Source organism: Pyxicephalus adspersus, chromosome 7 (genome assembly GCF_032062135.1).
Source record: "Pyxicephalus adspersus chromosome 7, UCB_Pads_2.0, whole genome shotgun sequence".
NCBI lineage: Eukaryota > Metazoa > Chordata > Amphibia > Anura > Pyxicephalidae > Pyxicephalus > Pyxicephalus adspersus.
Genome location: NC_092864.1, coordinates 64098688 through 64113023, shown reverse-complemented (window position 1 = coordinate 64113023; position 14336 = coordinate 64098688). Strand labels below are relative to the sequence as shown.

Genomic DNA, 14336 nt, shown 5'->3' with positions numbered 1-14336 from the left:
TAGCCTCTATTCAAACCTGGGGTGGAAAACTGCACTTCCTGCTCCCAGGCGCATAGCAAACTACTGCACACCCAGGAAAGGCAAACTACACCGCAGGTAAAAAAAAATTTGCATGCACTGGCAGCCATGGTCTTCCAAAAGCAACTGAGCAGCCAAAAGTGACTAATTGAGTGATTCACAGCAGATATAAAATGGTCCTAAATCTTGCTTTTAAAGTATTGCTGCAACAACAAAATGTGTTTTGACCGGGTTAAATAAACAACTTTTCTCTTTAAACTACCCCTGTGCTCTCCCACAGTAAATGACATGTCACACCATCATCAGAAACCAAACGGTGAAGGGATACATGTTTTTGAGCCATATGAAAGTAGCAGGATCAGTAAGAGTATAGCAGATATTTGCCCTGCAAGCAGCTGTGCCCTATTATTCCTTTAAGCTACGTACACACTTCCAATTATTATCGTTGGAAAACGAACGACGAACGATCCTGCACGATATCTACGAACGATCCTATAGCACCGATCCTGCACATAGAGATAACGACACGATCGTTCGTAGATATTGTACACACAATAGATACGATCGTTTGAGCGATAGAGGAACTATGTGCACGACAGGAAAGTGAACGAACGTTTGTTCATTACGCATGCTCAGCCCATGGACGATCAACGAACGACCGTACACACGAACGATGTTCAACGATCGTCGTCCAATCCGATCCGCCGGTCCGGTCGTTCGTTTCCAACGACTTTCCTCGTTCGTCGGCGTCGTTGGTTACTTTTTTACGAACGATTTTTTGCCCAATCGATCGTTCGTCTTGAACGATAAAAATTGGAAGTGTGTACGCACCTTTATTTTCCTTGTGTGGAGATACATTAGGAACAAATACAAGTGTTTTGTACTTGTACTTTCTAGTGAGCCTACAGTGCTCAACCCAGTTTTTTTTTTTTAACCAGGTGGCAGTCCTTGTATTGTGACCCAACTTATCAGTAACTACCCAAAAACAGCCGGGTGGTTAATGAAAAGTGCTGGGTGGTGTGCCCAGCTAATTGGGGCTGGGGAGAACACTGGCCTATAATATTGGATGTGGACATAACTTGGTAAAACAATAGCAGAATCCTTCCACCAGTTACCTGGAATTTCAGCACTTTGTCCTTCAGGATCACAATAAATAATTTCCTACAGGGATCCATTTCCTCCTTGCAATTTAAATTTTCTACCTTATTGTATAAAGACAATCGGATTCTTGGTAAGTGCAAAATCATACGATGTATGTCGGAAGCAAATGTCAATGCTCAAAGATGAAGACAACTGTTGGAAGCATCTTCTGATCATATCCCATGCTTGGTTTTTTACTTATACATATAGCGCAGGGGTGTCAAGATCAAATACACAGTGGGTCAAAATTAAAAATTTGGACAAAGTCCTGGGCTGACCTTGATATTTATTGAAAAAATATTGGTCGCTAATGAATGTCAGAGGAGGGGGCGCTTGTGGGTCCTAATTGACATGCTAGCATTGTGAGATTTGTAGTATTAGCGCTGCATGCACTGTATACTGGCGGGTCAGCTCTAGTAGACATTTGGAATTTTCTCGTGGGCCAAATATAAATTACAGTGCGGGCCAGATTTGGCCGTATGTGGAATAAAAGCTCAAGAAGACAAATCACATGCCAATGTCTGGGGAATCGTCATATACACTACAATAGCTGGATTCTTAAAGGTAGAAATTATCTTCGCCTCTTCATCTGATGGTGCTATAAATATATAAATTTGCATGTGTTTTGCCTTTATTAGTCCCACCATGCTAGCTTTAGAACATGTCAAATGTTTGACACGAACAGAGTTAGTTCTTCCAATTTGGGAAACTTTCTTCTGTGTGTATATATGTATATTTTTGTTCCAATATTTTGCATTAAGTGCAGCAAAATTTTTTTATATAACCAAGCTTTAGGGTTTTACCCTCTCACCTATAAAGAAAAGAGATCATGCATGTAAAAAATGAAAGTGTAAGGCCTGCAGGCATTCCTAGAAACAAATTACAGCAGACACCATAGCAAAAATGTTGTTGGCTAATGTTGTAAGTAATATCATGGTACAGTTGGTAAGAACCCATAAGGGAGTCATTTGCATTTCTGTACAAATGGCTGTAAAAGTTTCATTCTACCTTCAGTGACAATACTTAAACACAATCTGCTTAAAATGAATAAATGCAAGATAACTTCTTTGTTCTTACATGTCTATATTGAAAACATTGTAATTTATTGTACAGGCATAGTAGCTCTTGTATTTTTAAAGCCAATTTTAATATTATAGTCTATAGGTTTTGCTATAGAATACTGATTAGACTATAATTGTTAAAAGGCATTTGAGCCCTTTCAGACACAAAACTGTTTCTAAATTAGTTGGTTATTCAAAAGGTAAAAAACCTGCATATAGGCCCTTTAGAAGTAATATGGATGTGGTTTTAGCATTTGCTTTTGGTGCTCCCTTGATTTACTACTGTGAGCACCATTGTATGGGTAGGCTGGGATGAGTAATGGCAGGGGGACCGTCCAGGAGCTTGAGCTGTGAGAATGAAGTGGGACTTAAAGTTTGGAAGCTCTAGAACAGGCATGCCCAAAGTCCGGCCCGGATACCAATTGCGGCCCGTGTTTATATTTTCACTGGCCAGCAGCCTCTGTCATAAAATCAATATTATGCGGCCTGCCAGAACTGTTGACCACAATATAAAATTCACTTGTACAAAAAAAGCTATTTTATATTTCATTACAGTTGATCAACTGCCTTGCAATTATCAGCCCGCTACTTGGGGCATAATCAGCAGGAACAGGAGTCCCCATGTGTGCACAGGTAGACCCCTACGTCAATATAGTGGGTGTGTGCTGTGTGGGTCCCGCATGGACCATGCCCACTCCAATTCCAAGAACATGGTCTGCACGGAGCTCCCACTGACACCAGACTTTGTGCACAGGGAATCCCTCACATCACCCTGGTGGGCGTGTGCTGCGCGGGACCCACGCAGACCACGCCCACACTAACTCTGGTTAGTGGTCGGCCCCCACACATCTGGCCCTCTTTGCAAAATGTTTGGACACCCCTGCTCTAGAACATAGGGAAATGGTAAGTAGTCCTAGTAGTAGTAACTATTTATTTTTGTTGTGGTTGTAGATGTGGTTAAAGTAAAAATAGAGTTGGGCTTTAAACAAGATTCTTTTAGGTGCTTCAACTGAAAGAAAAACTTATTTCTGCACCCCTGTACATAAGACTATCATAAAGATAATTTGGTGAACAGTTGAAGCGAACATGATTTCATACAATATAGCAAACAGAAGCACTGGAGGAAACCGACAGGGAGAACCTGCAAACTCCATGCAGAGAGTGTCCTGGCTGGGAATCGAACCTGGGACGTAGCGATGCAAAGGCCGGAGTGCTAACCACTGAGCCACCATGCTGCCCCAATACAATGCAGGAAGACCAATAGATCTGGGTGCTGTGATTTAGGTATTAGTATAAATTGGTGCTGGATCTATACAAGTTGAAACAGTAGGAGCGGCCAGATAAAGTAATGCTCCAAATTAGGCGATAGTTTCCTTTAACCTTTGTCAAGTTTTTACTCCTTTACTGGCAAGTTACAATGTATAGCACTGTTCTCATTTCTTATCCTACAGACTGCAGTAAAAACCCTTGAATGAGAAAGGGTTAGAATCTCTGTCAGGTATTTTGTTGTTGTTTGCATTGGAATTAGATAAATTACTCCACATTTTCTAGTCACTAGGAGATAACATGAGGGGAAATCTTCTAAAACAGAGACACAGGCAGCAGTAATAACCCATACTCGGTCCCTAATAAAAAGTACGTATTTGGTGCAAATAATCCCAAATGTTCTCACTATAGAAAGGCTTTCTTGCTATATTCGGTCCTGAATAAATGGCTAAGCCAAGCAGCTCTGGTATTTGTTTTTGACCAAGATTCTAAATCAAACACAGACATATTTTTGTATATTTGTTCCAAACGTGTGAGTTTTAAAATTCCTACAGAGACTCATTTCTTTTTTCATATACTAAATATATTTCTGTTTTTGTATTTTCCCTACATGATACCTAATAATGTCCAATGTCTGCCCCAGTTAGCTGACCCAACAATTAACATAAGCAAGGAAGTGTAAACAAAACCCTTATAATCATTGATGATGGTTTGTGGCTTTTGTGTGGTTTTGCTATTTGAACTCCAATGTTTTACTTTTCGCTTTAAATTTGCTGGTGATGTTATAGACAAAAGCAGGCAATTGTCGCAATGTGTGTAATATATGGAAGATATCATCAGATAAAATCCTAATTCGTGACCCCAGTGTAGTCATACTGTTGCTGCTTCTCACTCCTAGAAATAAATACCCCATTGTTACAATGTATGTCATCCTTGGTATATCCAGTCTGAAAAATCAACCCATTTTATTGTGAATATGCTGCACTGAGAGAGGACTGAAAAACTATGGCTAAGCCATGTCATGAGCACAGACACACCAACGTAAGTACAGTTGAATAGAATCTCATTCAAAATGAGCCTCAATGGCTTGCAAATCAAAGAACATTTCACACCAAGTACACCAAAGCGGTTTCCTTGGGTTTGTGAATGGCATGGCATGCCATCAGCCACATGTTGGCAATAGAAAGCACAGCCTCCTAGCCATCTTCACCACGTTGGTTGCCTGAAACATCATAAATTAATTCGGATCAGGCTCATTATTTTGTTGCTTAAACTATACAGGACATCTACTGCATGAAAGTTTGGTGTGATTTCTGGCACCTTCCTAGGAATCAGAAGCCGGCTGTGTAAAGGACATCTCCCTCGTGCCATGTCAGGTCCTGGGCAGCTGAAGGTTCTTACCGAGATGATAAAAGTTCTTTCCACATCAGTATCCGACATGTTTCTCATAGATCTGTAGCGGTATCCATGCTGTGTCAAGACATAATGGGGATTATAATCCTAAAGCAGGGAGCCCGAGTTTGTATTGCCCTGCATAAAGTGACTTACAGCAAATGTTCAATCTGTCACCATCATACAACCCATCATATAAAGGACATTCAGTCATCACTGGAGTACGGTCATGCAACTAGTAAGTGGTTGGTGGTAACCAGTAGCAAAATAAACATAAAAAAAGAAAATAAAATACGACGGAGAACGATTTAGCAAACTAAATATTATCCTCATTCCAATTTACAAAATTTAAAAGTGGTTTTAACGAACCATCTGGCTTGGCTGTACTCCAGGCAGTTTTGGAGCCTTTTAACCACAATAATCTATGGTTTCAGTAATTTCCAGGTTTCAAATGACCAGCAAATAAAATAGCTATTTGGCACTTTATCGGCTTCAGTTAACAGTATGGTAGCTTGTAGCTGGGAAATAAACAAAAAAGTGGGTGGTAGAAGGCTGAAGGAAAGATTTGAAATTGCAGTAGAACAGTAAAGTGTATGGCCAGCATTTGTGTCTGTGGGTAAGAAAGTGCACAGTAAGGTTTCCCATTAGAAGCTGGAATGAGGAACAGTTACTCTGACCTGAGACACTTTCATTATAGCCTTTTGGGAATAATTACTGTAGCGTTTGGTTACAACAAGCACCATTTGCCTATTCCATGTTAAAGCATAGCTATTGTTAGTAGCTGGTCACTATGCAGATTGCTATTTTGGAACCTATTTTGGTGGCAATGGTTGCTCCAGGCCTTTCAGGACTTGGACAAATAACTATTCCTGTTTGTTCATACAGAGAAGTGTTACTAGGCCCTTAAAAAAATGCGAGTTAAAAAAAAAAAAAAAATTAGGCTTTTTAAATTATTACATTTTTCCTATTCTTTAAATTATTTTTTATTTGAAAATGCACCTTTGAACTTGAATGACTTCAGGAAGAGTGGATAAATTAGCAGACACGCATTTAGCCCTCCCTCCCGCCATGTTATAGCCAGCGTCCGGTTATTGCTGGTCCAGTTTCCTCATCCCTCACCTCACATACTACCAGAAAGGAGCAAAGCGGAATACTATAGAGCAGCCTTAGTCAGCAGCATTCCATGGCACCAAGGGGGACACTGACCACCAATGTAAAGAAGCATTTTCCACTGACATCAAGTAAAAGGGAAATACTATGCCACTGAACAAAAGCATTTTCTAATGAGCACTGAGTATTATTATACAGGATTTACATAGCGCCAACATATTACACAGCGCTGTACAATAAATAGGGGTTGCAAATGACAGACGAATACAGACAGTGATACAGGAGGAGAGGACCCTGCCCCGAAGAGCTTACAATCTAGTAGATGTACACAGACACTACAATTTTTACTATATGTGGGTTTCTGTCTAATATTCTTACCTGTGTATGTTGCATGGTTATTACTGAAAGCAGTGTTGTCATTTGGAGAAGGTGGTGCTAAAAATGTTTTAAATGTATCCACTAAGGAAGTTTTATTTGTTATTCCTTTAATATAATATCTGTACACACGAATCTTAATTGTGCTTAATGTGGCAGCCACAATCTTATCACTTTGTAAAGAGACAGGACTACTGTACACATGTTCCACTGGAAGTGGGGAAGACTGTGCCGCTATGAACAGTCTGCTTGGGCTGCTGATATAACTGCTAGGGCACCCAGTGGACATCTCAGGCTTTTTGGATGTCTACACAAGGGAGGCTTTTACAGGGCTAAGGCTGGGTACACACATGCAATAATTGGCGTTGGAAAGGATCTTGGAAAGCCTGCACAATGCATGAATGAGAGCTGTACATACAGCCCCGTTCTCCTCTAGAGAGGGGAGGAGGAGAATGATAGAGCGGCACCCTGCTGTGCTCTCTCCCTTTTACTTTCATTACAATCATTTGTCATCCATGGATCTGCCAGGACAGTTGTCGGAACGACAGATGACAAGCACTACACACACACACAGATTCTCATCCGATAATCAAATCATCCGACATGTGTACGTCTCCTAAACCAGGCTGGGGAGGAAATGACTTGATACTGGGGGTCTTCCAGGATGGAAATGTAATGGATTTTATCTGACGTACTGCAGCTAATGCATGTTAGGTATGAAAAAAAACAAACAAACATTTTATTAACACATTTATTTAGCCAGTGTTTCTGAGGAAACACAAACCAGTCATGTTTATGGCTCACACACCAGGTTTATATCTACAAAACAGCTTCTTTTCCTAATCATAGTAAATGCTCTTTCACATCATATAAGCAGACAGGCCCACGGCTTATGGATAAAGCTGCTATTCAGGAGGCCGCACGTAACGGGTACAAACAATAATTGGACACTTAGCACATATACTGAATTCAACAGACCTTTATACAAACCTTTACTGTGCTGCCTACAGCTAAAATGCAAGCATTCCCCAATGATGCCAAACTCCAGCCCAACATTTATCCTGCATGGTAGCAAAAGCTCCACTCCTGTACTCCAATTATTCACTTTGAGATCACTGCACACTATAAGGTTTTCACAAATGTGTGAATTGGAAAGCACAGTACGTTTTACTGTCACTGGGCTTCCTTTATTCATTGGATTTAAGTTCTTTCTATCAAGGGGGTTCAGAATAACATGTGGGCATTACTACCAGCATGACAAAGGAGCACAAATGTAATGTCACTGGGCTAAAACAGGGTATGTAGGTACAAGAATATCAGTATGATAATAGAGGGGGGAAAAGGAGAAAAGTAAAAATCTCAGCAGACTTAACAATGCAACTTTTAGGGATGCACAACAGCCTAATTCTAAGCCAGAAACTGTTCCTCTATAACTGACTGCTGGTCATCTGCCACTATTTAGAGAAGATCCAGAGCCATGTGCTGTTAATTTAGAAGAGTCTCAATTCTTCATGCTTCTGATTGACACGTAGACTATTAAAGGGTACAAAATGCCCAAGGAATTTGCAGGGAACAATTAGATTAACCAACCACTTACTTTAAGAAGGAACTCGATTTAGCACTACATAGACATAAAATAGTAGTACACTGGCGATGCAATAAAATGCAGAGCTTTCCATCTATTAGGAGGATTCCAAACAGTGGTATAGTGACTTTTAGTTTTTAAGAATGGGCTAAATAATATTAAGATGAGAAAGATGTGGACACGTGACCTGCCGTGGTATCTAGACACCCCATACACATGACTGATCCAGTGTCCGCCAGCCCCAGACCCCCTCAGATATCTGCCATGGAAGATTGATAAAGAACTATTCGAGAATGACCACTGTTCACACATATGGAGAACAGCACAGCGGGGCTACGACTATTAACCAGTATTTAAATAGCGCCAACATATTAAGCAGCGCTTTACAATGTCCATAGTCATGTCACTAGCTGTCCCACAAAGGAGCTCACAATCTAATGTCCCTACCATAGCATGTCATTAACATAGTCTGAGGCAGGGGTGTCCAAACTTTTTGCAAAGAGGGACAGATTTGGTGAGGTGAAAATGTGTGGGGGCCGACCATTAACCAGATTTAGTGTGGGCATGGTCTGCATGGGTCCCGCACAGCACACGCCCACCAGGGTGACATGAGGGATTCCGGTGTCAGTGCGGGCTCCGTGCAGAGCACTTTCTTGGAATCAGAGTGGCCGTGGTCCGTGCGGGTCCCGCACAGCACACGCCCACCATAATGACATAGGGGATTCCCTGTGCACACATGGGGACTTCTGTCCCAACGATTATGCCCACCGAGTAGCAGGCCGATAATAGCAATGCGGTTAATCAACTCTAAAAAAATATAAAATAGCTTTTTGGACACCAGTATTTTATACTGTGGTCAACAGTGCTGGAAATCTGAACAGGACGAAGTAGAAAGCTCTGAGATATCTAATCAGTAATGGGAACTCCTATATTGCTCCCTCAATTAATGCGTTTTCTTTAGGTGCTGCCGAGACATTTGCGACAGATCTGAGAAAAGGTTGTATTTGTTATAATAATAATAATAATTTGTTGATGGCAGCAGTGAAAACAAGATGGGGGGATATTTATGATTTACCAGTATGCAAAGGTGGCCACATATGTCTGACTATACAATCTCCTAAAAACACTTCCATCATCCTTGTATCAGGGCCTACCTAAACAATCCATTGTATTACTTTCCCATCAAAGGAAGAATTGGTAAAAACTGCTCCAAATCCAAAAAGGTGAGTATGCAATCAAATTCCAATATGTATGACCAAACCAAATAAACCTCAACTTTTTCTCCTATTCATCAGCTTTTCTAAAGTCATTTTACCAGTTTATGAAAGAACAAAAAACAAAAAACACAGGCATAGGTCATCATAAAGAAATGAGTGTTTAAGTTAAAAAAAAAAAATACCCAGTGTTTTGCTTAAGATGCTGATGTTCATTGCCAATGCCAGAACCTAAAAATACAGCAGCGTGGATTTTCCAGCTCCAAAACAGAGAAGGTAGTGTGTCCAGGACTCTCACAGTTTGCTGTCAAACTATGACACATTTCATCACTGAGTAAAGGTCTTGTTTCTACACATACCAATACCCAAGCTGTGTTTTATGGGCACTGCCTAACCCCTGTAGTGTTGTTGTAGGAACAGTTTTTAATCTTTTAGCAGCAACATAATAACTTAAGAATTAAGACTCTGAACTATTTATCAGCCGGAACCAAAGTGTCACATCCTGCACCGCACCAAGGACTTTGACCAAAGCTTTCCCAGCACAGCTTGCCACAAAATACTTTAATCATTTTTCAGTTCATTCATCGGACAAACTTAGGATTCATTTACACGAGCTGTAACTTTTTGTTCAGTTACAACCTCGGCAGGATAGTCAGCATCGTCTCAGTGTTATTCCAGCGTTTATCCAGCAGTTATTTGACATTCACGCTGCTGTGTAAACATTGGCAATAATGGGGATGAGACTTTTCCTGGCTGCTGCACCTCAAAGACACTGAATGCCTAAAAAAACACTTACTGGACATTCACAGAAGTGCTGCAGGCGAACAGCTAAGAAAACTTTACACAAATATTAATGTTTAATAATTGCAGACACAATGGTTCCCCAATGGATAAATTGTAAGGAAAACGTACGCTTAGCCATTCGTGTGAATGAACCCATACTCTTCTATAATTGCCAGCAACCAGAGAGACATGAGTGAAACCAGACATTAGATACCTAATGAATTAGTTATCTACGTTTGCAGATATCTTCTTCTGTAAGAGAAATAGAGGACACAAGCCTGGGCCTTTCAGGATTTCATGGGTTACCTGCCCCTGGTGTAAAAGGAGTTTTAACCTTGCAATACTTGGTACAATTTGATTGCAAGTGTCTACCCAAACAATCTGTTCAATTCTCACCCAAACAAGCAGCCCCTCAAACTAAACAGCAGCTGCTAAATCCCACAATTAGAGTGGTAAATTGCATTGTAACACGGTTTTACATCTCTGTACAATCTCATTTAGATTTACCCATCATCTCTGCTGTGCAAAGATCTATCTAAACCGTACATTCAGTTTACTTCCCATCAGCTGACTATACACTTTAATTATATAAGTTCTTTGGGTTTACTAAAAACTGTAGTATTGGACACAAATTAAATGGATTGGTGAAGTTTGTCTTCATATTATATAGTTTTGGTAAATCAGAAAAGATTGAACAATAAATGTATAATCGGACTATTACTTGTATGATCACTATATGGCTGGGTACACATGTGCAATAATTGTCGTTGGAATGGATCTTTCACAATGCTTTCCAATGACAAGACTGAAAGATGCATGAATGAGTGCTGTACATACAGCATCGCTCTGATCTATGGAGGGGAAGAACGACCCCACTGCGCTCTCTACCCTTTAATTACAATTGAACGTCATCCATCAATCCAGAACGGTCATTGGGACGACGAGCGCTGTACACACGTTAGATTCTCATTCCGATATCAGCCCTGAGGTGAATCTGATGAGAATCATTGGATGTGTGTACGTAGCCTAAGGAAACGGTACAATAAAATTAGCCAAAGACCTACAACAATCTACCGATGTGTATTTTATTATTAAATTAAACATCTATTACAATCTGGTTTATACAGCAGACTTTAATACACAAGGCCTCACGAAAGAACATTTTCAGAAGATTTTAATAAAAACGTTGGCCACATACTTTATAACCAATCGCCTTAGATTCACCTACAACTATGTATATAACAAAGCCTATCTGAACAGATCAATTTCATAGAATTTCAGGATGCGTACACTAAATAGTTGTTGAAAAGTCTAAAAGGTATGTGACTATCTGGGTTGTTTTCTTGTTAGAACTGCAACACATTCTTTGCTAAACAACAAGCCCCCGTACAGCATGCATATGAATATGGAAATAATGTACTATGTATGGTTATCTTTTAAAATGCAATAAAGGAATGTTGGTTCCTGGGATTAGAACAACCTCACATTGTGGTATACATCCAAAAAATATACATTTTCAATGGCACCAAAAATGTGGGGCTTTTTAGAAATAGACCACAACATACACTGATTAAAAGTTAATATTTTATTATAACAACTTAAATTTATAAAAAAAAAAAAATTACCTGCTGGTTTCAAACATGCTGTATGGCTGTGATAAACCTGAAGGGACCCTCTTTGCAAACTGTTTGCTAGCATCTTAAGAGGCAGGTGAATGCGGTGAAGATGAACGAGAGGCCGTTACCAGCTTTGATATATGTCTTTCATTATTTCCAGGTATCCTATATGTCATGTGTGGTATATCCTACATGCTATATAAAAATCTACAATCAATAATTTATTAAGCAATTGATTGTTTATGGTTTCCTGGTCTGAGGAAGCAGACATATGTGCTGTGAAACGTGTTACCAATGGATACCTTTAACAAAGATTTGGTTGAAATGTGTGATAAACAGTTTTTGTCAATATTATGGACAAACATTACAATGGAAGTAGTTGCTTGATATAAGCGATGTTGTTGTTTGTATGTTTCAATATTGATGTTATGATTAAAAATATATAAACTTTTAATCAGTGTATGTTGTGGTAGATTTTTAAAAAGTTCCATATTTTTGGTACCAATGAAAACAAGTATTTTTTAAAATGACTTATGATAAGGACAGAACTCTCTCTCTCTGAAATTCTACTATCCTGGTAGATAAACTGATCTCAGAACAGGTATACAAGAGTTAAACTTTCCTCTGACTTTCCTGATCTGCATGTTTGTTCCAGTAGGTCACAAAGTACTCCAGCCTGGGACATACACCCAGCATTTTCATAAGATCAGCAACAGCAACCTCTGTGTTTTTCTTAGTATGTTTTCTTTACAGCAATACAAAGCAATGCAATACATCTGCAATATATGACAACAAATAAAAAAAAGCAATACTTACTTTGCTGCAGTACAGCATCCATAGCTCATAAAGTCTTTCCCGGGATGCCATCCCGTCACCTGTGCTCGTAGCTCAATCCCAATCAAATTTTAAAACCAGTTCCTCCACATTGTCTAGGGTTCCATCTCCAGTCTTTCACATTTATGTTATCGGTGATGTACTCCCACCAAACAAACAAATGGACAAGATGTGTTTAGATTAAAGCAGTGAAAAACCAGCTCAACAGGATTTGGACATGCTTAGCAAGGCTTGCTTTCTCTTGTTATCTACATATGGCTGGACACCAATAGATCACTAACATACAGGTAGTTCAGAAATCAGAATTTGCTTATTTTCTTTGCCTCCGATTCCAAAAGGTCTTCATACGGCTCGGTGTTAAGTGATGTCACAAGCATTATCCGCCGATAAAAATACTGGCACACACATCAGGAAGTTCTGTTAGCCTACGCTGGAAGGATTGTCAGACACCTGGATGTTGAGTCACCTAAGAGCAAAGAAAACAAATCCATTAAATAAAATAACTACAGAAAGAAAAAAAAAAAAGATGCAAGAACAAACAACTTTTACTTCTTTAGTTACCAGGTAAAATATGTAAACATCAGTGTCTGAAGATATAAATTGTTTGAACACAAGTGTGAGAAAGGATAAACTGAATAACCAGCATGCTGGCCAACTGTTCCCTGGTATAATATCTTGGTGTAACAAAATGAAAGCTGATATTTTGCCTTTTTTCTCATTAGAATGCTAACTACACTACAATGCAATTCCATTCTCACCCTGGCTCAGTACACCCTATTACCCTCAAAGACTTATAAAAGGTTAAATCAGTCAGGGTTTATGGTTATCCAGAGCTCTCCCATTCTGCAACATTGACAAAAGTTTTAAAAGACAGGAAGTAAGGGGAAATCTGAAACATTCTAGCCTTCCTATGTACTCTTCAGATATTTCTATCTGTGCTGCTGTTATTTTATTGATAATTATATTATTAAAATATTATAATTTGTTTTACTTTCTGTCCAACATGTATCCCTGACAATGAGCTGAAATCTATCTAAGCCAGGATAGCAGTGACAGTGTTCTCCCCGGCTCCTTTTAGCTGGGCGCACCACCCGGCACATGTCAATAATCACCCGGCTGTTTTTGGAGAGTTGGGTCACAATACAGAGGCTGCCATCCGCCTACAGATTCTTCCTACCCGGCTCAAAATAATTTCTGGGTTAACAAAGTGAACACCCAACAGGGGTGTAATCCTTCATTACTCTATCCAAAAAAAGGGGGTTTTGGTTTGACATACACTATAATACATTGTTCTAGAAATGCATACAAATAATCATCCAACTGTTTTATAAGTATTAATCCATTTAACTGTTTTGTAGAACTTGTATTCAACTAAAAGTAAGTATGGAAAAACAGCAAGCACTTCATCTGCTCTGTAATGTTTAAATTATCTCTAGACCCAGGACCAAATTGTAATATATTAAAGCTTGCCATTTTCACCTTGTGATCTTTCTAGTGGCACACATGTTGGAGGGTGACGGCACTTATTTAATGTATTGCACAATAACATTATGGAGAAAGAATATTGCTGAAATAAGTGGCCTGAAACCCATATCAGCTTTCAGAACCAGCAGATCACCAATGTTAGTTTTAAAAGAAAACTTTTAAGTGAAGAGAGAGAAGATTTCCCAATGGGGAAGACATTCAAAACTATTCCCTACTCTATCCAAATTAGGGGCCAGGTCAAAAAAGGTGACAGGGCATTTAAAATGAACGAGCTGTACTGTAATGCACCTTACAAATAGTTGTCCCAATTTTATTTATTTTTCAAAGCATTGTCCATTTTGTGCAGGGGGATTCTGAAAGTGTGGCGGGATGCAATTAAAAATAAAAATTCATGGCATTGCAGCACACCCACATGTGTGTCAAAAAGTCCTAACAAACACATATATATATATATATA

General features: G+C 39.4%; 1 protein-coding gene across 1 annotated transcript in view; it reads right to left on the bottom strand.

The window, feature by feature from the left end:
• Positions 1–14336, bottom strand: part of NBEAL1 (neurobeachin like 1) — a 93682-nt gene that overhangs the window by 77104 nt on the left and 2242 nt on the right. Inside the window, 1 exon segment of the mRNA XM_072419140.1 lies at positions 12377–12860. Coding sequence (XP_072275241.1) covers positions 12377–12427 — 51 coding nt within the window. The 5' untranslated portion in view covers positions 12428–12860.